This window comes from Schistocerca americana, chromosome 1, assembly GCF_021461395.2.
Source record: "Schistocerca americana isolate TAMUIC-IGC-003095 chromosome 1, iqSchAmer2.1, whole genome shotgun sequence".
In the NCBI taxonomy this organism is placed as follows: Eukaryota; Metazoa; Arthropoda; class Insecta; order Orthoptera; family Acrididae; genus Schistocerca; species Schistocerca americana.
Window position 1 is genome coordinate 303833181 of NC_060119.1, and position 27186 is coordinate 303860366.

Sequence of the window (27186 nt, forward strand, 5' to 3'; positions counted from 1 at the left end):
TCATTCAGTCCATAACTGATAGGAATATAATGCAAACGACGAAAGTATGTGCACAATAAGGTAAATAAATAAAGACAGTGGTGCCCATCCCTTCGCAAGAGGCTCTCGGTATCACAACAAAATATGAATATGACCAATTTATCATAATTAATAAGGAACACTGTGTACTTGGATATAAAGTAGCGGCCCGCATCTCGTGGTCGTGCGGTAGCGTTCTCGCTTCCCACGCCCGGGTTCCCGGGTTCGATTCCCGGCGGGGTCAGGGATTTTCTCTGCCTCGTGATGGCTGGGTGTTGTGTGCTGTCCTTAGGTTAGTTATGTTTAAGTAGTTCTAGAGGACTGATGACCATAGCTGTTAAGTCCCATAGTGCTCAGAGCCATTTGAACCATATAAAGTAGCGGGGTGGAAACACCAGTTCCTTCTCACTGTCAAATATTCTAACAACAAGTTATGACTAATGTTAAAACTATTAACTATAGATTTGGTTCTTGACGTTTTTTCGGGGTAATGAGTATTCCATGAGGTTTCGTGATTGCGCCCGGATGATGTCGACATCTTGCCACGATATTTCGGCGCACAATCGATCAATCATCTTCAACTGAGCGTTTTCCAGTGCAAAACACTTATCTGAAGATGGCTGAATGCCTGTCAGCCGAAATATCGTAGTACGATGTTGAAGCGATCCGGCTGCAATCCCGAAACTTCATGGAATATCTCTAGATTACTTGAAGGAGTATCGAAAACTTCCAGGAAAATCGAAAGTAGAGACGAAATGAGACACGAAACCGGAATCTTACTTCGCGTGGGCAAGCTCTCAACGAACTGAGCACGATTTACACTACTGGCCATTAAAATTGCTACACCACGAAAATGACATGCTACAGACGCGAAATTTAACCAACAGGAAGAAGATGCTGTGATATGCAAATGATAAGCTTTTCAGAGCCTTCACACAAGGTTCGCGCCGGTGACGACACCTACAACGTGCTGACCTGAGGAAAGTTTCCAACCGATTTCTCATACACAAACAGCAGTTGACCGGCGTTGCCTGGTGGAACGCTGTTGTGATGATTCTTGTACGGAGGAGAAATGCGTACCATCACGTTTCCGACTTTTATATAGGTCGGATTGTAGCCTATCGCGATTGCGGTTTATCGTATCGCGACATTGCTGCTCGCGTTGGTCGAGATCCATTGACTGTTAGCAGAATAGGCAATCGGTGGGTTCAGAAGGGTAATAAGGAACGCGTACTGGATGCCAACGGCCTCGTATCACTAGCAGTCGAGATGACAGGCATCTTATCCGCATGGCAGTAACGGATCGTGCAGCCACGCCTCGATCCCTGAGTCAACAGATGGGGACGTTTGCAAGACGACAACCATCTGCACGAACAGTTCGACGACGTTAGCAGCAGCACGGACTATCAGCTCGGAGACCATGGCTGCGGTTACACTTGACGCTGCATCACAGACAGGAGCGCCGGCGATGGTGTACTCAACGACGAACCTGGATGCACGAATGGCAAAACATCATTTTTTCGGATGAATCCAGGTTCTGTTTACAGCATCATGACGGTCGTATCCGTGTTTGGCGACATCGTGGTGAACGCACATTGGAAGCGTGTATTCGTCATCGCCATACTGGCATATCACCCTGCGTGATGGTATGGGGTGCCATTGGTTACACGTCTCGGTCACCTCTTGTTCGCATAGACGGCACTTTGAACAGTGGACGTTACATTTCAGATGTGTTACGACCCGTGGCTCTACCCTTCATTCGATCCCCGTGAAACCCTACATTTCAGCAGGATAATGCACGACCGCATGATGCAGGTCCCGTACGGGCCTTTCTGGATACTGAAAATGTTCGACTGCTGCCCTGGCCAGCATATTCTCCAGATCTCTCACCAATTGAAAACGTCTGGTCATTGGTGGCCGAGCAACTGGCTCGTCACAATACGCCAGTCACTGGTCTTGATGAACTGTGGTATCGTGTTGAAGCTGCATGGGCAGCTGTACCAGTATACGCCATCCAAGCTCTGTTTGACTGAATGGCCAGGCGTATCAAGGCCGCTATTACGGCAGAGGTGGTTGTTCCGGGTACTGATTTCTCAGGATGTATGCACCCAAATTGCGTGAAAATGTAATCACATGTTAGTTCTAGTATAATATATTTGTCCAATGAATACCCGTTTATCACCTGCATTTCTTCTTGGTGTAGCAATTTTAATGACCAGTAGTGTATTATGATGTCAGGAAGCTTCAAGAATGTCCTTAAACGCAGTCGCCGCGTGCTTCCTGGATGCTATCACGGAGGAACGCCCTTTGAGAAGGGGTCAGATGTACGGACCTGCTGCGGCCAGCGGTCGAGCATGGAGCGCTGGTCGTCGATGACGAGGACGTCGGGCGGCGGCTGCGCGACGGCGGCCTGCAGCGTGGGCCCCAAGTGCTGCGCCACCCAGTCTCTCTGTTCCGTCGCCGACCAGCCCATGCAGTTGAACCAGAAGTCAGAGTTGCCGTCCGTCGGCTCGTTCTGCGCCGATAGCACCCAGATGGGGAGCCCCACCGAGGCGTACTCCTCCACGAACCTGCGCACCAGAGGACCGATCATCGCTAGCGACAGTTTCCCCACAATACCGCCAGCATAGTAAACGTCAGAGAGCTGTTCGCTGCTATGGAGAGGCCAGGCATGTTTATCTGTAAAACATTTTTTAAATTGAATCTCAAGGATGAAAACTGCTTGGTGGACTGAAACTATAGCCCCATTGGCAAAAATCGTACACAATGTTGTGACACTGTCTTGTGACGTCCCCAGCCGAGAAAACATACTTAGGTTTCTATAACACATTTTCGCTCTATGTTTACTGACAAAGAAGAGAGCCCTCCGATGCCGCTACACAGCCTGACGAAAGAAGTGAACCACCCTGATGAGATGGTCGGATGTCAATGTAACTTGGTGTACGTACACATCATGGACGGGCACGTAAATAATTACAGTTGCAATCCTCTATGACAGCTACAAATGCCACCACAGTGGCTGTTCGTGTTTAGCGTTGTTACCAGACCTGGTATGGTGTACTCTGGGTGACAGAAGTCGTGGAATAGCAATATGCACATACTACATAGCTGGCGGTAGTATCGCATACACATGGTATATTAATTCTCGTCGGGCGGCCATAATCACGTTGGAAGGCTTTTCACATGAATCGCCTACGTACAAATGGCGGCTTCGGCAATGCGATATTGGCAAAGCCGCCATTTGTAAGCAGGTGATTCATGTGAAGCGGTTTCCGACGTGATTATGGCCGCCCGACGAGAATCAACGGACTTTGAACGCCGGAAGACAGTTGGAGCCTGATGCATGGTACATTCGCCGTCCGCAGTGGCCGAGCGGTTCTAGGCGCTACAGTGTGGAATAGCGCGACCGCCACGGTGGAAGGTTCGAATTCAGCCTCGGGCATGGATGTGTGTGATGTACTTAGGTTGGCTAGGTTCAAGTAGTTCTAAGTTCTAGGGGACTGATGACCTCAGAAGTAAAGGCCCATAGTGCTCAGAGCCATGGTACATTCCATTTCGGAAATAGGTAGGGAATTCAATATGCGGAGCTATAAAGTGTCAAGAGTGTGCCGAGAATGCCAAATTTAACTCATTACTTCTTACAAAGAACAAAACATTGGCCGAAAGCCTTCTCTTAACGACAGAGGACAGTAGCGTTTGCGTAGATTTGTCAACAATAACAGACAAGTGACACTGTATCAAATAACGGCAGAAACCAGTGTGGGTCGTACGACAAACGTATCCCTTGGGACACTGCGGTGAAATCTGGCGTTAATGCCCTATGGCAGCAGACAACCGACGCGAATGCCTTTGCTAACAGCATGAAATCGCCTGCAAAGCCTCTCCTGGGCCCAGGGCCATCTCAGGTTGACGTTAGAAGACGGAAAAATCGCGGCGTGATCAGGTAAGTCTCGACTTCAGTTGGCAAGAGCTGATGGTGGGGTTAGAGTGTACTGCAGACCCCATAAAGCCATGGACTCAAGTTGTCGACAAGGCACTGTGCAAGCTGGTGGTGGCTCTGATTACATGGGGTGGACTCGGTCGTGGTTACGTTCGGCTACTTGGAGATCTTCTATAGTCAGTCATGGACTTCATGTTCCCAAAGAGCGATGGAATTTTTATGCATGGCAATGGGCCATGTCAGTGGGCCACAGTTGTTCGCGACTGGTTTGAAGAACTTTCTGGACAATGTGTAAGTGGGCTGCTTCTGTGTTGGCAGCGCTGTGTAGCGCTTTGCTTGGACCTGTGTGACTGCGCTTTCTTTGTAAGAGGCTCTGTGGCTGGCTGGACTCGTTGTTGAAAGTTAATCGCCAGTAGTGTTGGGCAGTTGGAAATTAGTCGCCAGCAGTGATGGAAGTACTGTTGAGCAGTTGAAGGTGAATGGCCAGCAGTGATGGATGTTAGATGTGAGAAGTTAGCATTGATGGAGGGGAGAGGTCTGAAGTGCTAGCGTAGGCTAACGATCCGTACATGTTCGACCTGGAGACTGAATATTGTTCATGATTATGTGCTTTTGTACTAGATGTCAATGACGATTTATGTTTGCGTCTGAACTGGATGTCACATTATTAAGGTAGAAAATACATTATTTGGTTTGCAACAAAAGCTTTCCTTTGCTAACCACGTGCCTAGAAGTTAGAGGCTTTAGTAGTTAGAATCTTTTATTTAGCTGGCAGTATTGACGTTCGCTGTATTGCCGTAGTTCCCCTAATGAAGATTTTTGTGGGGTAAGTACTTAATGAAATGTATAGGTTATTGTTAAGATTTCTTTTTAGTCACGGCCATTCTTTTGAATTAATTTTTTTAAGTCAGGTTTTAATTTTTTTGAGCAGTCAAATTACGTTGCGCTAGAATATTGTGGGTCAGTGTTGACATGATAAGAATAAGTAAAGAGAAAGTAGGTTCACTTGCTTTCAGTTCCACTCAGCAGTTTAAGCAAAATATTTAATAAATAAGTTACAAATGCGAGCGAATGATTTGGCCACCCAGATCGCCTGTCATCAATCCCATCGTCGCGCGAAGTGGCCGCGCGTTTTGAGGCGATATGTCACGGATTTCGCGACCCCTCCCGCCGGAGGTTCGAGTTCTCCTACGGGCACGGGTGTGTGTGTGTTGTTCTTAGCATAAGTTAGTTTAAGTAGTGACCTCAGCAGTTTGGTCCGTTAGGAATTCACACACATTTGAATTTCCTGAACATGAATACCATCGAACATTTGTGGGACAGTATCGAGAGGTCGGTTCGTGCACAACATCCTGCACCGGCACACTTTCGCAGTTATGGACGTCTGGAGAGGCATTATGGCTCAATTTTCTCCTGGGGACTTCCAACGACTCATTTATTCCATGCCACCTGGAGACGCTACGCAAAACCGGGCAAAAGGAGGTCTGACACGACATTACGAGGTATCCCATCACTTCTCTCCTTTCAGTGTCTGAACTGGGAGGACAGCGTCAGAAGTTCAGTAATCACTATGAAGGACACGAAGACGTCACTTACTCCTACGAGACAATGTTATCACCATCTGACAGCGTCTGAACTGTTTCTGTTTGGCCAGCTGATGGAACTGTGTAGTATCCAGATTAGTAGGGCATTCGGATGTGACAGTGGTCAGATGCGAGGGCAGCCATACTAGCATCAAGGATCCGGTCGATCACGTCTGAAAATCTGCAGGAGTTACAATGTGCTTGAAGCACAATACAGCGATCCTGCCTTGGTGGTGGTACATCTCCCCACTCTCAGATAAAGCACATCCCATATAACACTGGATATAGGGCTGTTAAGACAGCAGCACAAACGGCTGCGTCTGGAGTGGTGATATGACAGGGAAACATGGACTGCTGATGAATGGCGCTGCATTGTGTACAGCGGTGAATCGCGGGCTCGCATTACACCGGATAATTATTCTCGGTAAGTATGGTGGCGAGTCAAGTCAGGGAGTTCAAATATCTGGGGGCAGTATTCAGAGATGAACCACCCAGCAAAATAAAATACAGGCAAGACTACAGGTATGTAATCGCTGTAACCAGAAGTTTGTCCAGACATTTCAAAATAAACATCTACAAAACACTCCTACAGCCAGTACTATATGGATGCGCCACCTAGAGTACAACCAAGCCAGATCTGAACAGACTGATGGTATTTGAAAGGAAAGACCTTCGTAAGTTTTTTGTACCAGTTTATGTTAATGAGAGTGAAAAATGGAGGATTCGTCACAATACAGAGTTGTATAATATTTACAATGAGCCGAACATCGTGGCTATAATGAAGACACGACGACTCTAGTGGGCAGGGCATGTTACCCGAATGCAGGACAATCGATGGCCGAAAACTGTATTCAGCACCAAGCCAACGACAGAAGGCCCGTAGTAAGGCCTAGAACTCGATGGAGTCACTGCGTATTCAAAGACCTTTTGAGACGTTACAATATTTAATGTCTGTTATTGAAAGATATAACACAACCGGAAAAAAATTAGTACACCCTTTCAGAGGTTCCCAATTCGCTCAAGATTTGTTATTGCGACAGTGCATGGAAATAGGTCGACTCACAACCCCAAATCCTTACTTTGAAATTGACCAACATTCTAAATTCAGAAAAGTTCTTCTCTTTAAATACCTTGGATCACGTTTCAACAGTAAAAATATCATATCCAGTGGGCAGGGCATGTTGCTCGAATGCAGGACAACCGATGGCCGAAAACTGTACTCAGCACCAAGCCAACCGGCAGAAGGCCCGTAGGAAGACCTAGAACTCGATGGAGTCACTGCGTATTCAAAGACCTTCAGATAGTGGGACTGCTGAAAGGATGGCAGAAAGGTGCCGAAGACAGGCTGAAGTGGAGGCAATCTCTCAAAGCAGCGCGCGGTCCATTGGGCCTGATCGCGTAAAGTAAAGTAACCAAGTAAAGAGTATGGTGGCGAGCTGGGGAGAGATCGCTTTCTTCCAATATTTTGAAGGGGAACAGCAGCGTTACTCCTGGCTTCTTGGAGTGGAGAACCATCGGGTACTGCTTCAGGTAGCAGCTGGTAGTGATCGAGAGAACTCTGGCTGCACAACAGGACGCCAAGGTCATCCTGTATTCCAGTCTGGAACCGCGCAACCGCTACGGTCGCAGGTTCGAATCCTGCCTCGGGCATGGATGTGTGTGATGTCCTTAGGTTAGTTAGGTTTAAGTAGTTCTAAGTTCTAGGGGACTGATGACCTCAGAAGTTAAGTCTCATAGTGCTCAGAGTCATTTGAACTATTTTCATCCTGCTTCCGCACGTGTTACCTCTCAGGCGACAGTATCGTGAGGACATTTTTCAGCAAGACAATGCTCCTCACATCCTCCGCACATGGCATGCATGTTTCTATGGAGTGTCTCCGTAATGTTGAGGTAATTGCTTGTCCAATAAGATCCCCACACCTGACCTCGACAGAACATATGTAGATCCAACACGGACGCAACTGCGTCCCTTTTGCCAGTACCCAGAATATTTAGAACTAGTTACAACAGTTGTGGGCCAGCTTCCCAACCGTATCAGTGGATGCATTCAGGCCAGACGGGGTGCAAAGTCATACTGATAAGTGGCCACAGACTGCCAAGTCGTTTTTAAATCTACTCGAAATTGTAATTACTGAAATATCACATACCTTCTCAACCCCTGAAGTTTCATTTAGTTTCCTCCTCATCTTCTGGGTGCTTCAAACTTTTTGTCGGGTATTCTATTTAGTGCACAGGAGAAAGAGATTACGAAGAACGACATCGTTTACGCCAGAGTTTTAGTTTAAATGAGCGCATTATTAAGAACTAATACATAATTTCAAGAGTGGGTTTATTCTCGGCTTCATAGTGGACGTGGACACATCATATTTGTAAGAGGTATAAAGCAACTACATACGACACGCACTGTTATGAAAGGCGCGTTCGTCCATTATGCATGGTATGTGGATTCTGTTACACATTTCTCACGGGGCCGATATGTACACAGCCATTGTGTTCTTCAGAATGAGCGCATCCTCAAAACCAGCCAGTAATACTTAATAAGATTCTCATTTAAACTCTATATCCTGGTGAAAATGATTCTCTTTGTAAAAGTGATAGCGGCAGATTTGCCCACCTAGAAGAAGTCAGTCGAAAGAATTTATAAATATTTGGATATCACATAAGCATTTCCTATAGACACATGCTTAGTCGGTTCTTAATATTTAATGATGCTCTATAGTGCTCTCATTTATTGATAAAATTAGTTACAAACCATCAGTTTGAGGATAAGAGCAATCATGAAATTCCCAGTAACGAAACCGGAAAGAAAAAATATGTACACTATCACCGAATGAATTTAACGTTAGCACAAAAGAGATTGAAAAATTCACCTATAAAAGTCCTCAGCAAACAACCTATGGATATAAAAGATCAACAGATGACTCTAATTTTTAATGTAATTTTGTTTTTGCTTGATAACTCCCCAAAAAGGATGCACAGAAGAAACGATGGAACTGTTAGTATGTTGCGCGGGGCTGTAAACTAGTCATTTTGCAAACTGGAATTCCTGTCTTAAGACGTATATTTCCGGCGCTGTGGGGCGCCGAAGTTTGAGAACACTAGTGTCAAAGTTTCTTGAGACTATGCTTGGCATCCAAATAGCTCACGTAACCCGTCTGGCATCAGTGTAAAGCGGACACACCGACTGTACCTGTGCAATTCTTAGTACGTTGAGAAGGATGATAAACTGATAATTTTCACAGAAGTAATCAGTGTCCTGAAATTCGTATTGTGAAGCATGAAAGAACGAAGAGATTAGTGTTAAACGTCACTCGACAACGAGGTCATTAGGTACACAGTACAAGCTCGGAGTAGGGGAGGCTGCGGAATGGAAGTGGCCGTGCCTTCCGAAGGAACCATGCCGGCATTTACCATAAGCGATTTAGGGAAATCAAGGGAAACCTAAATCAGGACGGCTGGACGCGGGTTTGAGCCGTCGTCCTCCCGAATGCGAGTCCAGTGTGCTAACCACTGCGCCACCCCGCTCGGAGTGGGAGGAGCTTGAAAGTTAGAGAAATGTTGGTACTGCTGATGAGTCAGTGTTCCGCAAAGCCAAGGGGCCCGGGTTCGATTCCCGGCTGGAGCAGGAGATTTTCTCCGCTCAGAGACTGGGTGTTGTGTTGCCCACATCATCATCTCATCCCCCATCTAAACGCTGAAGTCCCCCAATGTGGCGTCGAATGCTCTCGGCGGCCGAACTTCACCGAATGGGGGACTCCCGGCCCACAATGCCGTATGTTCATTTTCAGATTTCCACATTTCGTTGAGAAACTTACGCCGTGCAAATGCATTACAAGAAGCTTGCAAACTTTCCTCCTCCAGTGTGATATCACAGTGTACATCGACGGTGTGGGGAGTCAGCCACATCGTGAAATAAGTGTGACTTCGTGTTCACTATTTCCATAACAGTGTGCATTCCTGTGATAAAGTCTCAGGAGTGGCACACTTTATCATCTTCACAGTGTTCCACGTACTACAGGCAAGATGCATAAGATCAGTCGACCAGTCAATCGATTTTCGTATATGGCGACCAGATGATGCCGCATATTTATATAAAAAACGTCCGTCGTTTTGCAGCCACATTAACAAGCGAACCAGTGTCACACCGCATCCAACTGGATGGGAAGAACGTATCTGGCAAACATGAAGCAGATCGGTCCTGTTAGTCTGTTTGGTATTAAATTAGTTTCAATGATGTAATCACGAATTATAGCAAACCATACGTTCAACTGAACCTGTGTTGGTTTCTTCCAACGCCTTGAGCACGTGGATTTTAATTTGTCGAAATATCTGTATTGTGAGGGTTCTCAAAGCTGTCTATAGTGAGCTCTCGTTCATCAGTGAACAGCACCATAGTACCGCCTTGTGGCGAGAGAATATAGACCTATATATATACTACTGCTTAAGTGTAGTGGATAGCCCTCCCGTACTATAGCCTGCACTTTCTGTAGATAGCGCAGATGTACCTGGTTCTTATGCACTCACACACTTAAGGAGTGCAAGTGGGCGGTTCCTCTTAAAACCTCCTCAAGGGCAACTGTTGGAGCCAAGCAGGGACAGCCGACATCCGCTTTTGATGCTATTGAACAGAAATGCAGTGTATTGGTGCTGTGTTCGGAAGGCCCAGAAAAACAATGTATACTTCTAACAATCACACAGCTTGACTGTATACACAATAAAATTTAAGGACAGAAAGCCCACTTTGAAGTATATACACGCTATAATCCTGGGAATATCTCAGGTGGAAAACATCATTTTCGTGTCTCTCTTGCTGTTTTCACCGTTTTACTGTGGGAAACATTTCTACAAACAACTGTACAGCAGTTCATCGTTCCCACTAACTTTGCCGTGTGAAAGCAGCACATTAGTCATTTCGAAACTCGTTTATTCGTACATGTGATAATGTTCTTTTTTAAATTTATTAATGGTTTTTGACTACCATTCATGTAGCTAGCATCAGAATGCTTCTTAACATTTAAATGCAACCATTATCGCATTCATTTAATACTAATTAAGTCCATGACCTGTGGAAATTCATTAATATAATAGGATGGTTGAGAAGAAAAATCGTACTAATTTATTTGCAATATTGTAATGTAGAAAGACTCGTTTCTCCTATATTATTATTTCACGTTCCGCTGTTAAATCTGTCGGAGTTTGTACACATTCAGTTCTTCTGCCGCAAAAAGAGTTAAAATGTTCGTTCGTAATGTATTGCCAGAGGACATCAAACGGCGCTGTAGTATCGTGATATCTTCTACCGCAGCCGAATAAAATGTGGTTAGCATCTTCCTCACTACCGTATTCACATATGAAGATGGGGTTATGTTGAGGCGGTAGAGATGTTGCCGGAATCTCCCGTGGTCTTCTGTATTTGGAATTTTGGCACCAAGGACGTGATGGGAGATTAAGCACTACTGGAGTGTAGTGATAATGCTACCTACAAGGTTGCTGCTCTGATACACAACACGGTCACCGAATTATGACGAGAGCAGGATACTGTGGAAAGATGCAAGATGCAGCATCTGTAAAGGAAGGCTCTTGTGGGCAGTCTGTTCATCTACCTTGCACTGTTGGCTAATGCGTTGCACCGTTCTAGAAACTTATGTAGTAACGTGAAGACTAATTAATTTTAATTATAAGATAGTTGTACTTGGACATACTTTAATAAATAAAGGTATTAAGCTCCACCTGTGCCGCAGATTTTTAAGTTCCCGTTTGCAAAACACGATTACAAAAAAGTTAGCGAATTATGATCAGAGGAGGGCACTATGGAAAAATGCATCATCTGTAAAGGAAGGCTGTTGTACGCAGTCTATACATCTACCATGGACTCGCATTCTGGAAACATCCCCTAGGCTGTGGCTAAGCCATGTCTGCGCATATCCTTTATTTCAGGAGTGCTAGTTCTGCATGATTCGCAGGAGAGCTTCTCTGAAGTTTGGAAGGTAGCAGACAAGGTACTGGCAGACGTAAAGCTGTGAGGACGGGGCGTGAGTCGTACTTGGGTAGCTTAGTTCGTAGAGCACTTGCCCGCGAAAGGCAAAGGTCCCGAGTTCGAGTCTCGGTCCGGCACACAGTTTCAGTCTGCCAGGAAGTTTCATCTACCATGGACTGTTGGCTAATGCGGTGCATAACTGATTAGGATGTTGTTTATGTCGTTGTGTTCTTCAGTCCGAAGACTGGTCTGATGCATCTCCCCATGGTACTCTACCTTGTGCAAGCCTCTTCATCTCCGAATAACTCCTGAAACCTACATCCTGCTGAATCTGCTTAGTGTATTCATCTCTTGGTCTCCCTCTACGATTTTTACCCTCCACGCTTCCCTCCAATACTAAATTGGTGATCCCTTGATGCCTCAGAACGAGTCCTACCAACTGAACCCTTCTTCTACTCACGTTGTGCCACAAATTCCTCTTCTCCCCAATTCTATTCAGTATCTCCTCATTAGTTACGTTATCTACGTATCTAATCTTCAGCATTCTTCTGTAGCACCACTTTTCGGAAGCTTCTATTCTCTTTTTGTCTAAACTGTTTATCGTCCATGTTTCCCTTTAATACATGCCTAACCTCCAGACAAATACCTTCAGAAATGACTTCCTGACACATTTATATTCGATGTTAACAAATTTCTCTTCTTCAGAAATGCCTTTCTTGCCATTGCCACTATTCATTTTATATCCTCTCTACTTCGTCCATCATCAGTTATTTTGCTGCCCAAATAGCAAAACTCATCTACTTTAAGTGTCTCGTTTCCGTATCTAATTCCTTAGCATCCCCTGATTTAATTCGACTACATTCCATTATCCTTGTTTCGCTTATGTTCAAGGCAACTTCACTCTGGAAGCGCGTGACCGCTAAGGTTGCAGGTTCGAATCCTGCCTCGGGCATGGATGTGTGTGATGTCCTTAGGTTAGTTAGGTTTAAGTAGTTCTAAGTTCTAGGGGACTGATGGCCACAGATGTTAAGTCCCATAGTGCTCAGAGCCATCTGAACCATTTTTTTCGCTTATGTTGCTCATTTTATATCCTCTCAAGACACTGTCCATTCCGTTCAACTGCTCTTCTAAATCCTTTGCCGTCTTTGACAATTTGAGTGTCATCGGCAAACCTCAAAGTTTTAAATACTTCTCCCTGAACTGTAATTCCTACTCCAAATTTTTCTTTGGTTTCCTTTACTCCTTATGCAATATACATAGTGAACAGCATTGGAGGTAGGCTACAACTCTGTTTCACTCCCTTTTCGACCACTGCATCGCTTTCATAACAATCACCTCTTATAGCCGCCGTATGGTTTCTGTACAAGTTGTATATCACCTTTTGTTCCCTGTATTTTACCCCTGCTACCTTCAGAATTCAAAGAGAGTGTTCCAGTTAACGCTCTCAAAAGCATTCTCTAAGTCCACAAATACTATAAATGTAGGTTTGCGTTTCCTTAACCTATCTTCTAAGATAAGTCGTAGGGTCAGTATTGCTTTCCGTGTTCCTAAATTTCTCCAGAATCCAAACTGCTCTTTCTCGAGGTCTGCTTCTACCAATTTTTCCATTCTTCTGTAGAGAATTCGTGTTATCATGTTAGTATTTTGCAGCCATGACTTATTAAACTGGTAGTTTGGTAATTTTCCACCTGTCAGCAACTGTTTTCGTTGGAACTGGAATTCTTACATTCTTTTTGCAGTCTGAGGATATTTTGCCTGTCTCTTACATCTTGCACACCAGATGGAAGAGTTTTGTCATGGCCGGCTCTGCCAAGGCTATCATTAGTTTTGATGGAACATCGTCTACTCCCGGGGCCTTGTTTCGACTTAAGTCTTTCGATTATTTGTCAAATTCTTCGCGCAGTATCATATCTTACTTCTCATCTTCCTCTACGTCCTCTTCCATTTTCATAATATTGACCTCAACTTCACCTCCCTTGGGTAGACCCTCCATATACTCCTTCCACATTTCAGCTTCCCTTTCTTGGCCTAGGACTGATTTACTATGCGAGCTCTTGATATTCGTTCATCTGCTTTTCTTTTCTTCAAAGCCCTCTTTCATTTTCCTGTAGGCGGTATCTATCTTTCCCCTAGTGGAAGGGCTTCTAAATCCTTATATTTGTCCTCTAGCCATTTCTGCTTGGCAATTTTGCACTTACTGTCAATCACATTTTTTAAACGCTTGTATTCCTATTCGCCTGCTTTATTTGCTTCATTATCGAAGTTTCTCCTTGCATCAATTAAATTCAATACCTCTTTTGTTATCCAAGGATTCCTACTAGGCCTTGTCTTTTTACCTACTTGATCCTCTGCCGCCTTCACTGTTCCATGTCTTAAAACTACAGCCGGCCGGTGTGGCTGAGCGATTCTAGGCGCTGCACCCTGGAACTGCGCGACCGCTACGGTCGCAGGTTCGAATCCTGCCTCGGGCGTGGATGTATGTGATGTCCTTAGGTTAGTTAGGTTTAAGTAGCTCTAAGTTCTAGGGGACTGATGACCTCAGATGTTAAGTCCCACAGTGCTCAGAGCCATTTGAACCATTTTTAAAACTAGACCTTAGTCTTCTACTGTATTCATTTCAGCTGTTCTAGTCAACCGTTATATAATGTTCCGTCTCAAGCTATCAACAACCGCTGGTTGTTTCGACTTACTCAAGTCCCATCTCCTTAATTTCCTACCTTTTTTCCAATTTCTTCAATTTCAATCTACAGTTCATAACCATTAAACTGTGGTCAGAGTCCACATTTGTCTCAGGTAAAGTCTTACAATTTAAGACCTGGGCCGGCCGGAGTGCCCGAGCGGTTCTAGGCGCTACAGTCTGGAACCTCGCGACCGCTACGGTCGCAGGTTCGAATCCTGCCTCGGGAATGGATATGTGTGATGTCCTTAGGTTAGTTACTTTTAAATTGGTCTAAGTTCTACGGGACTGATGACCTCAGAAGTTAAGTCGCATAGTGCTCAGAACCATTTGAACCATTTCTTAAAACCTGGTTCTTAAATCGTTGTCTAACCATTACATAATCAATTTGAAACCTTTCGGTGTTTCCAGGTCTCTTCCACGTATGCTACCTTCTTGTATAATTCTTAAAACATGTGTCAGCGATGATTAAATTATGCTCTGTGCAAAATTCTATCAGGCGACTTCGTCTTTCATTCCTTTACCCCAGTCCAGGTTCATCTAGTATTTTTCCTTCTCTCCTTTTTCCTACTATCGAATTCCAGTCCCCCTTCACAATTAAATTTTCATCTCCTTTAACTGTACTTCTGTGGTAGGCGTAGACTTCGTGTCTATCTTGGCTACGACAATGCGTTCACTACGCTGTTCGTAGTTGCTTACCTGCAGTTCTACTTTCTTATTCATTATAACCTACTCCTGCATTATCCGTATTTGATTTTGTATTTATAAACCTGTATTCACGTGACCGGAAGTCCTTTCCCTCCTGCCACTAAACTTCATTAATTCACACTATAACTTCAACCTATTCATTACCCTATTCAAATTTTCTAACCTACCAGCCCTATTAAGGGATCTAACATTCCACACTACGATGACGACATCCTCCTGAGCAGTCCCTGCCCTGAGATCCGTAGGGAGACTATTTTACCTCCGTAATATTTTACCCAAGAGGATGCCATCATCATTTAACCATCCAGCAGAGCTGCATGTCTTTGGGAAAAATTATGGTTGTAGTTTCCCCTTGCTTTCAGCCGTTCGCAGTACCAGCGCAGTAAGGCTGTTTTAGTTGCTGTTACACGGCCAGATCAGTTTGTCATCCAGACTGCTGCCCCTGTAACTTCTGTAAAGGCTGCTGCCCCTCTTCAGGAACCACACGTCTGACCTCGCAACAGATACCCCTCCGTTGTGATTGTACTTACAGTACGGTTATCTGTATCGCTAAGGCACACAAGCCACTCCACCGACAGCAAAATCCATGGTTCATGGGAGGAATGATCAGGATACAAAAAACAGTTCTAGGTAACTTATGACTGAAATCAGCAAACATCAATACGTCCATTGTATTAATGGAAACTCTCACGCTCGTTTTCCACTGACTTCTTGTAGTAACTCAGAGACAAATCGAACACTGGCAGCAATTGTATGACAGGCGTGTAAATGCGTGTCGCTACCGGGCGATGACCGATTTGTCAGCGGTGCCACCGTTGCAGTGTCCTCGCTCCGCCCAGGAAGAATACAACCACTGCGAGCGGCGGTGCCAGAATGCTGCAGCGGCAACCGGCTATGACTCTCGCAGGCGGCCATTGCTTGCGCAGAAAAGCAGCGATTTGTCTCCCATGAGGCGTGTAAGCTAAGTGCCTTTGCAGTCTAGCAGCAAAGTCTCACACGCTTCGAAGACCTCATCCCTAGCATTCTGCAAAGATTTCACTCGGCGTGTTCATACAGCTGATTGCCTAAACCCGGTTCTTCTTCTCGCTAATCTAATTATTTAACAGCAACTTTTGTAATTGTTCAGTTACGTCCTCTTTTCTCACGCTATCTCACATTCGGCATGAAATTTCCTCTCTGAAAAAATTTCTTCGTTGCCACGAATTACATTTTTTTCTGTGACTGAAAACTCTTTGTTTACTCTTGTCATGCATGTATCAGATGATGCTGACGAGCACCATTTATTCTGCAAGTCTCTACTTGCCCTGCAGCCCAATAATATGCATTGGGTCCATATGTCCCATCGCTTCCTGCCCAGACGCAACAAAGCGTGGGGCCCCTGTGGCAACATTCCTGGCCCTCTGTCTGCTAGCAGTGCCTGGGTTCTTTTCGGCACCTCACATGGCCAAAAATAAGTTCTCGTACCACGAATTTTAAATTTTTGCACCCCAGACGGCTGAAACTGTTCACTTCCTGGCAGGGTTTCCCTTCTCACAAACGATCAGTTTGCCATTCTTCAGTATGTGCAAAACGTTGTCAGTATTTTCCTTTACACCCTTTATGAGTGTACCTGGAAGAATAATGTGTAGTCAATTACACGCCTGCAAATGCCATTTTTGAAAGAAATGCAATTTTTATTAGCAAACATATTTCAATTATTAAATTCTCGATGAATCTGAACTTTAGGACATATAACTGACTGACTCCCTTATTAAACACATTCTGGGTTAACACCGCACACCCTTTTAAAGCTTTCATTCCCAGTGCGTAATGGAGTGCAAGCATCAGAGTTGGTACTTTCCACGACAAATTATATAATCTGTTACTGCATTATCTTATTTGCATGAAATTTCATAAATCAAGAATAAAAGATCCAACTCACATTCCATGAAACGTCAATTGGAGTTAACTTTTCTGAAGCAGGATTAAATTTGAGCTCCTTTCCTCTTGCACTATTACAACACTTGGACACGAAAAAATATACCTTCCTCTTATTTTCATTTTGTTTTCTTCCAGCCACTTATTTGCAATACATTTTAGTCGGCAGTGGATATCATAGGTACGGGATCTGACATGATACAACTACATATTGTGCAAATACGCTGTCGGGAAACCTAAAGAGACGACGTCGATTTTGATCCGATGACGGAATATGCCACCTGGGAGATAGATGTACCGACAATGATTTCAACGTCGTCCGCCAACAGATAGCGCAGTGGCATAGCTACCACAGCGCCGCCTCTGTCTACCCCTATCAGGGAAAGATCACAGCCGGGAGGCCCAGTGTGGTGCGAACTTGTGAAGTAAGCAGGCAACCGTGCCATGAAGATGCGCTCGTGCTTCCTACAGCCAGCTGAGCGAATGTGAAAGGGGTCAAATTGTGACCTTTCGAGAGGCAGGGCTGTCCTTTCGGAGAACTGCCATACAAGTTGGACGTGCTGCATCAGTTGTGCAACGATGCTGGTATCAGGGGTCTCGCGAACGTCCTCACATCCGCAAACGTGGTTATGGACGTCCATGCAACACATACACCTGCCACAATCGTCGTATTGTAAGGACAGCAGTGGCAGATTGTGCAGCTATCACAGCACACATAAGACTTGTAAGCCCAGGCACGTCAACACGAACTGTTGCGAACCGGTTACTAGCACTGGGACTACGAGCGCACACACCTCTAGGCCGTCTTTCACTCGCGCCATAGCATGGACAAGGACGGCTAGACTGGTGTTGTCAGAGGGAAGATAGAATTGCGCGCCGTAGTCTTCAGGGATGAAAGCAGATTCGGCCTGCACGCAAATGATGGTCGTTTGTTCGTGCGACGTAGTTCGTGGCGTGCGCTATCCCGTAGAGTGCATTCGTCCGAGACACACTGGCACCAACGCAGGCCTCGTGGTCCGGGTTGCGATAAGCTACAACTCTTGTTCACCATGGTGATTCTAGAGAGACGCTAACTATCGGTCGGTTCGTGCAACATGAAGCTGTGTTGTTCCAACACGAAAAGTCTTCCGAAGTAAGAGTGATTTCAGGTGTGCCACAGGGGAGTGTCGTAGGACCGTTGCTATTCACGATATACATAAATGACCTTGTGGATAACATCGGAAGTTCACTGACGCTTTTTGTGGATGATGCTGTGGTATATCGAGAGGTTGTAACAATGGAAAATTGTACTGAAATGCAGGAGGATCTGCAACGAATTGACGCATGGTGCAGGGAATGGCAATTGAATCTCAAGGTAGACAAGTGTAATGTGCTGCGAATACATAGAAAAAAAGATCCTTTATCATTTAGCTACAATATAGTAGGTCAGCAACTGGAAGTAGTTAATTCCGTAAATTATCTGGGAGTAGGCATTAGGAGTGATTTAAAATGGAATGATCATATAAAGTTAATCGGCGGTAAAGCAGAGCCAGACTGAGATTCAATAGAAGAATCCTAAGGAAATGCAATCCGAAAACAAAGGAAGTAGGTTCCAGTACACTTGTTCGCCCACTGCTTGAAAATTGCTCACCAGTGTGGGATCCGTATCAGATAGGGTTGATAGAGGAGATAGAGAAGATCGAACGGAGAGCAGCGCGCTTCGTTACAGGATCATTTAGTAATCGCGAAAGCGTTACGGAGATGATAGGCAAACTCCAGTGGAAGACTTTGCAACGCTCAGTAGCTCGGTACGGGCTTTCGTTGAAGTTTCAAGAACATACCTTCACCGAGGAGTCAAGCAGTATATTGCTCCCTCCTACGTGTATCTCGCGAAGAGACCATGAGGATAAAATCAGAGAGATTAGAGCCCACACAGAAGCATACCGACAATCCCTCTTTCCACGAACAATACGAGACTGGAATGGAAGGGAGAACCGGTAGAGGTACTCAAGGTACCCTCCGCCACACACCGTCAGGTGGCTTGCGGAGTATGGATGTAGATAATGCTCGCCTGAGACTGCTCGTGGAACTCGACGCGCTCTGCAAGATGTGCAGCAGTTTTCCCGGCCAGCACGATCTCCGGACTTGTCTCCAATAGAGCACGTGTGGGATGTGATGGGACGAGAAGTGACTGGTGCGACTCTTCAACGAAGCATTCTTACAAAACCACGTGAACAGGAGTGAAATAGCGTATCCTAGTACAGTATTCGTCATCTGTACGATCAGCTGGATGCCAGAATCAGCGCCGGTGTTGCCGCCTGTGGAAGTTTCACCACGTACTAACATCGGTGTTCACGATGGGTCGACGCCTGGTACACCAGAACCGCCTGTACTATCATCTCTAAGTGTAATTTCATGCCACTTTTCCTCTTCTCTTGTTCTTCTTCTCCTCAGCGATCACAGGCCCTGTAGACAACGCGCTGCATCAACTATCTGCTTCCACCGCCTTCTACCTCTCGCAGTCTCTCTCCACCCTGCGGAAATTCCAAATGCTGCGATGTCCTTCTCTGTGTCATCTTTCCACCTTGTACGAGGTCGGCACGGTGGTCTTGTTGCCTGGAGAGTTCCTTCAAATGCTTTTTTGGTGATTCTGTTGTTTTCCATTCTAGCCCCATGCCCAACCCATTGCAGTCTCCTACTTTTCTGGATGATAGTAGGTTGTTTCATTAGCTGATAAATTTCATTGTTCTTTCGAATTTTCCATACGCCCTTCTCCAACACAGGTCCCCAGATTTTTCTCATTACTTATCTTTCGAAAACATTCAGTTTTTCTCTTTCATTCTTTCTAAACGTCCAGCTTTCTGAACCGTACAGTACAATGGAGCAGATGATAGTGTTGTATATCTTCATCTTTGTGGTGATTGACAAAGCTTTACTTTTGAGTGGGTTGCTTAGTGAGTTCAGACATCTTGACCCTGAGGCTGTTCTTTCGTTTATATCAATTGTTATGAAATTTTTACTGTTGAAACGTGATCCAAGGTATTTAAACTGAAGAACTTTTATGAATTTAGAATGTTGGTCAATTTCAAAGTAAGGATTTGGGTTTGTGAGTCGACCTATTTCCATGCACTGCTGCAATAATAAATCTTGAGCGAATTGGGAACCTAAGAGTGTACTCATTTTATTCCGGCTGTGTAATATCTTTCAATAACAGACATTAAATATTGTACATCTACATCTACATCTACATTTATACTCCGCAAGCCACCCAACGGTGTTTGGCGGAGGGCACTTTACGTGCCACTGTCATTACCTGCCTTTTCTGTTCCAGTCGCGTATGGTTCGCGGGAAGAACGACTGTCTGAAAGCCTCCGTGCGCGCTCGAATCTCTCTAATTTTACATTCGTGATCTCCTCGGGAGGTATTAGTAGGGGCAAGCAATATATTCGATACCTCATCCAGAAACGCACCCTCTCGAAACCTGGCGAGCAAGCTACACCGCGTTGCAGAGCGCCTCTCTTGCAGAGTCTGCCACTTAAGTTTGTTAAACATCTCCGTAACGCTATCACGGTTACCAAATAACACTGTGACGAAACGCGCCGCTCTTCTTGGGATCTTCTCTATCTCCTCCGTCAACCCGATCTGGTACGGATCCCACACTGATGAGCAATACTCAAGTATATTTGTAAGCCACCACCTTTGTTGATGGACTGCATTTTCTAAGGCCTCTCCCAATGAATCTCAACCTTGTACCCGCCTTACCAACAATTAATTTTATATGATCACTCCACTTCAAATCGTTCCGCACGCATACTCCCAGAAATTTTACAGAAGTAACTGCTACCAGTGTTTGTTCCGCTATCATATAATCATACAATAAAGGATCCTTCTTTCTATGTATTCACAATACATTTCATTTATCTATGTTAAGGGTCAGTTGCCACTCCCTGCACCAAGTGCCTATCCACTGCAGATCTTCCTGCATTTCGCTACAATTTTCTAATGCTGCAACTTCTCTGTATACTACAGCATCATCCGCGAAAAGCCGCATGGAACTTCCGACGCTATCTACTAGGTCATTTATATATACTGTGAAAAGCAATGGTCCCATAACACTCCCCTGTGGCACGCCAGAGGTTACCTTAACGTCTGTAGACGTCTCTCCATTGATAACAACATGCTGTGTTCTGTTTGCTAAAAACTCTTCAATCCAGCCACACAGCTGGTCTGATATTCCGTAGGCTCTTACTTTGTTTATCAGGCGACAGTGCGGAACTGTATCGAACGCCTTCCGGAAGTCAAGGAAAATAGCATCTACCTGGGAGCCTGTATCTAATATTTTCTGGGTCTCATGAACAAATAAAGCGAGTTGGGTCTCACACGATCGCTGTTTCCGGAATCCATGTTGATTCCTACAAAGTAGATTCTGGGTTTCCAAACACGACATGATACGCGAGCAAAAAAACATGTTCTAAAATTCTACAACAGATCGACGTCAGAGATATAGATCTATAGTTTTGCGCATCTGCTTTTCTATTCCTTGGACACTTATTTCGATGTCAGTCATTTTTTCGTTTGTGCGAGGATTTAGAGAAGGAACTGCAGTGCGGTCTTCCTCTGTGAAACAGCTTTGGAAAAAGGCGTTTAGTATTTCAGCTTTACGCGTGTCATCCTCTGTTTCAGTGCCATCATCATCATCCCGGAGTGTCTGGATATGCTGTTTCGAGCCACTTACTGATTTAACGTAAGACCAGAACTTCCTAGGATTTTCTGTCAAGTCGGTACCTAGAATTTTACCTTCGAATTCGTTGAACGCTTCACGCATAGCCCTCCTTACGCTGACTTTGACATTACTTAGCTTCTGTTTATCTGAGAGTTTTTGGCTGCGTTTAAACTTGGAGTGAAGCTCTCTTTGCTTTCGCAGTAGTTTCCTAACTTTGTTGTTGAACCACGGTGGGTTTTTCCCGTCCCTCACAGTTTTACTCGGCACGTACCTGTCTAAAACGCATTTTACGATTGCGTTGAACTTTTTCCATAAACACTCAACATTGTCAGTGTCGGAACAGAAATTTTCGTTTTGATCTGTTAGGTAGTCTGAAATCTGCCTTCTATTACTCCTTCCTCCCTTTTTCTATATTCCTATTAACTTACATATTCATGGATGCTGAAACGGCCTTATGATCACTGATTCCCTGTTCTGCACTTACAGAGTCGAAAAGTTCGGGTCTGTAACGTCCCAAAACGTAGCCAGAAAATCGTCTTACATGAAAAGTAGATGTGGGAGATGAATATGAGTCCATATCTCTATGCTGCACCTCTGGGATGGATCCTAAACTGACACAGCGATTTAGCACCTTCCATTAAACACGAACGTAACTGAATACCCTACTAAAAATTTTCCAACCTGTGAACAAATGTCTCAGGGAGGAAAGCAGTACATGACGTTCTGCACCACGTTTGCAGCGTATTTATAAATGTTACAGAAAAGGTATGAACTGCAGGTGACCAACCTGAGCAGGTAGTCGGCCCACAGCTGCCAGTACTCTCTGATCAACTTGCCCTCGCCGTTGAACTTGCCATTGGTCTTCATCCAGGTGGGCGCGCTCCAGGCGGCCGACACCAGCAGCAGCTCCTCCCCTCTGAGGTCCTGCGCGTGCTGCAAGTATGGAATCTGCCGACAAAAAGCACCACACACTGTCAGGGTACGCAGCTGCTGGAGCAAAGGAGCAAAGTGCTTTTATACTGAGCTTCAGATGTGTAGGTCAGGTAAAGTCACTGTGATTGCTATAGTTACCGGATATACATTGCTCAGCCAGAACATTATCACAACCTTCTAATAGCAGGTATTTCCACGGTATTGGTGATAAGTTGAGAAAACCGTCCCGAAACACATGTGCTACAAAACGGCACTGCTTCCTGCGCATGTACCCCGGCATCAATATGGGATATGATCACCACGGTTCAAATGGCTCTGAGCACTATGGGACTTAACATCTGTGGTCATCAGTCCCCTAGAACTTAGAACTACTTAAACCTAACTAACCTAAGGACATCACAAACATCCATGCCCGAGGCAGGATTCGAACCTGCGACCGTAGCAGTCGCGCGGTTACGGACTGCGCGCATAGAACCGCTAGACCACCGCGGCCGGCTGATCACCATGCATACGTGCACAGGCTGGGTAACGGGTTTGTATATTCTGGATCAGGTGGTCGAGCAGCTGCTGGGATATAACCTCCCATTCTTGCACCAGTGCCTGTCGGAGCTCCTGCAGTGTCGTAGGGGTATGAAGACTTCAGTCTGGAACCGCGAGACCGATACAGTCGCAGGTTCGAATACTGCCTCGGGCATGGATGTGTGTCATGTCCTTAGGTTAGTTAGGTTAAAGTAGTTCTAAGTTCTCAGGGACTGATGACCTCAGATGTTAAGTCCCATAGCCATTTTTGGTATCGAGACGTGCAGCGTTACGTCGACCGAGAGCATACCAGACGAGCTCGATGGGGTTTAGGTCTGGAGAACAGGCAGGCCACTCCATTCGCCTGATATCTTCTGTTTCAGGGTACCCCTTCATGATGACAGCTCGGTGGGGCCGTGCGTTGTCATCCATCAGGAGGAAGGTGGGACCCACTGCACCCCTGAAAAGGCGGACATACATGTGCAAAATGACGTCTCGATACATGTGACCTGTTACAATTCCTCTGTCAAAGATATGCAGGGGTGTACCTGCATCGATCATAATCCCACCCTACACCATCAAACCACGACCTCCATACAGGTCCCTTTCAAGGACATTAAGGAGTTGGTATCTGGTTCCTGGTTCACGCCAGATGAAAACACGACGAGAATCACTGTTCAGACTATACCTGAACTCGTCCTTGAACACAACCAGGGACCACTGTTCCAATGACCATGTACTGTGTTCTCGACACCAGACTTTACGGGATCTCCTGTGACCAGGGGTCAGTGGAATGCACCTAGCAGGTCTCCGGGTGAATAAACCATGTCTGTTCAATTGTCTGTAGACTGTGTGTCTGGAGGCAACTGTTCCAGTGGCTGCGGTAAGGTTCCGAGCAAGGCTACCTGCAGTACTCTGTGGCCGTCTGCGCGGGCACTGATAGTGAGATACCGGTCTTCTTGTGGTGTTGTCCACTGTGGACGTCCCGTACTGTAGCGCCTGGACACGTTTCCTGTCTGCTGGAATCGTTGCCATAATCTTGAGATCACATTTTGTGGCACACGGAGGGCCCGTGCTACGACCTGCTGTGTTTGACCAGCCTCCAGTCGCCCTAATATTCTAACCCTCATAACGTCATCAATATGTGTTCTTTGAGTCATTTTCAACACACAGTCACCATTAGCACGTCTGCAAACTTACTCGCTGCACCGTACTCTGACATGCGCCAACACACCTCTGCGTATGTTGACTGCTGCCAGCGCCACCGTGCGACGACCGCAAGTCAGATACACCGCATGGTGATACCCTGAGGTGATTTAAACCCCCAAACCGCCTAGCAGAGTGTTGTTTCACCATGTATCAGCATTATCCTTAATTTATGAGCATGAGTGTAACTGGACGTATTTCGTATCACTTCTGTACACACAAGTCGCATAATTCCCGTAAATTCCGGGAAGGAATGATAAGGTCTGACGCCACGTCCAATCACATCCCACATATGTTGGATCGTGTTCAGATCTGGCGAGCTTGGCGCCAGCACATTAGTTGTAATCCACCACTCAGTTCCTCGAACCCACCATCACACTCCTGAAAAATTCCACTGCCGTCTGGAAACACGATCGTCATGAAGTTTTCAATCAATGTACGATATTCCTTTGCCGTCATGGTACCTTGCACGAGCTCCATGGAGCCTTGGATGCCCACGAGAATGTTCCTCAGAGCATAATGGGACCACTGCTAGTTTGTCTCTGTCCCACAGTAGAGGTGTCAAGGAGCTGTTCCCCTGCCCTGGAAGACGAGGGATTTGCGACCTTCCACCGGCGGGATTCATCAGACAAAGCAACACTGCCACTGCGCCAGCGTCCAGTGCCCAAGACCACGTGCCCATTTCAGTCGTAGTTGCCGGTGTCGTGGTGTTAACATTGGCATGTGCATGAGTCGTTGGCTGCGGAGGGCCTTTGTTAGAAGCGTTCGGAACACTGTGTGTTCAGACACACTTTTACTCTGTGCAGCATTAAAGTCTGATGTTAGTTCCGCCACAGTTTGCCGCTTGTCCCGTTTTACCAGCCTGCACAGCCTACAATATCCGACATCACAAATGAGAGTTGGCCACCCAACCCCTCAACACCAGGATGTGATTTCACCTTGTTTGGCCACGTGTTGAAGACCCTTACCACTGACTCCTCGAACACCCAAGTCCTGCAGTTTCTGCAATGCACATGCCGAGCCTCCAGGCCATCGCAATCTGTCCTCGGTCAAATTCAGATAGATCGGGCGCCTTCCCCAGTCTACACACGGATAACACGCTCACTGATGCTACGTGAACTGTGTATGTGTCTGACTAGCATTCATTCCTCGCCAGGTGACCCTGCTATCTCCTGGACGGGTTTATATCAGTAGTAGGTCGGTGGTCATAATGTTAATAAACCACACAGATTCCTGGTTGTTGTTGTTGTTGTTATGGTCTTCAGTCCTGAGACTGGTTTGATGCAGCTCTCCATGCTACTCTATCCTGTGCAAGCTTCTTCATCTCCCAGTACCTACTGCAACCTACGTCCTTCTGAATCTGCTTAGTGTATTCATCTCTTGGTCTCCCTCTACGATTTTTACCCTCCACGCTGCCCTCCAATACTAAATTGGTGATCCCTTGATGCCTCAGGACATGTCCTACCAACCGATCCCTTCTTCTACTCAAGTTGTGCCACAAACTTCTCTTCTCCCCAATCCTATTCAATACTTCCTCATTAGTTATGTGATCTACGCATCCAATCTTCAGCATTCTTCTATAGCACCACATTTCGAAAGCTTCTATTCTCTTCTTGTCCAAACTATTTATTGTCCATGTTGCACTTCCATATATGGCTACACTCCATACAAATACTTTCAGAAACGACTTCCTGACACTTAAATCTATACTCGATGTTAACAAATTTCTCTTCTTCGGAAACGCTTTCCTTGCCATTGCCAGTCTACATTTTATATCCTCTCTACTTCGACCATCATCAGTTATTTTGCTCCCCAAATAGCAAAACTCCTTTACTACTTTAAGTGTCTCATTTCCTAATCTAATTCCCTCAGCATCACCCGACGTAATTCGACTGCATTCCATTATCCTCGTTTTGCTTTTGTTGATGTTCATCTTATATCCTCCTTTCAAGACACTGTCCATTCCGTTCAACTGATCTTCCAAGTCCTTTGCTGTCTCTGACAGAATTACAATGTCATCGGCGAACCTCAAAGTTTTTATTTCTTCTCCCTGGATTTTAATACCTACTCCAAATTTTTCTTTTGTGTCCTTTACTGCTTGCTCAATATACAGAATGAATAACATCGGGGAGAGGCTACAACCCTGTCTCACTCCCTTCTCAACCACTGCTTCCCTTTCGTGTCCCTCGACTCTTATAACTGCCATCTGGTTTCTGTACAAATTGTAAATAGCCTTTCGCTCCCTGTATTTTACCCCTGCCACCTTTAGAATTTGAAAGAGAGTATTCCAGTCAACATTGTTAAAAGCTTTCTCTAAGTCTACAAATGCTAGATTCGTGGTTAGAAATTGAATTTTCTGAAGTTTCCGCTGGTCCTAGTACAGAGGTTCCCAGTCTTTCAGAGGTTGTTACCACCCAATGGAATCAGATATTAGCCTTTAACCTCTCCTTCCCTCTTCGTCAACAACATTAGCTTCTAACTAAACTTTATAAAGAAAAACAGTTTTCAAAATGGTGAAATCTAAATGACATTTAGTTGTTCTAGGCGTTTTATTAAATCACACAATAATGAAACAGTGACAATGGTAGACCTTACTGTTTATTTTTTAATGGAATGATGAAGCAATTTTCAGTGCCCTCTGAGCACTATGGGACTTAACATCTGAGGTCATCAGTCCCGTAGAACGTAGAACTACTTAAACCTAACTAACCTAACGACATCACACACATCCATGCCCGAGGCAGGATTCCAACCTACGACCGTAGGCCTCGCGCGGTTCCAGACTGAAGCGCCTAGAACCGCTCGGCCACAACGGCCTGCTGCTACCAACAATTTCTTCTCAGAAATGAAACATAATTATACACTTTGAGGGTAGACATTCGTTACAAAACACGATTCCTCTGCACCACTCAATTCCCTAGTGCCACTTGCTTCACCAACACCCTGCATCTCCCATTTAAAATCAGTCAAATTAAAATTTTTGCACTATACTCCTGCTTGAAAATC

General features: G+C 45.3%; 1 protein-coding gene across 1 annotated transcript in view; it reads right to left on the reverse strand.

Moving 5' to 3' along the window:
* The window catches only part of LOC124622469 (lysosomal acid glucosylceramidase-like), a 187523-nt gene that overhangs the window by 91013 nt on the left and 69324 nt on the right, over positions 1-27186 (reverse strand). The window contains exons 5-6 of the mRNA XM_047148179.1: positions 22310-22470; positions 2351-2588 (exon numbers count right to left, since the gene is read on the reverse strand). Of these exons, the coding sequence (XP_047004135.1) occupies positions 2351-2588; positions 22310-22470 (399 nt within the window). The remainder of the gene's footprint in view (positions 1-2350; positions 2589-22309; positions 22471-27186) is intronic.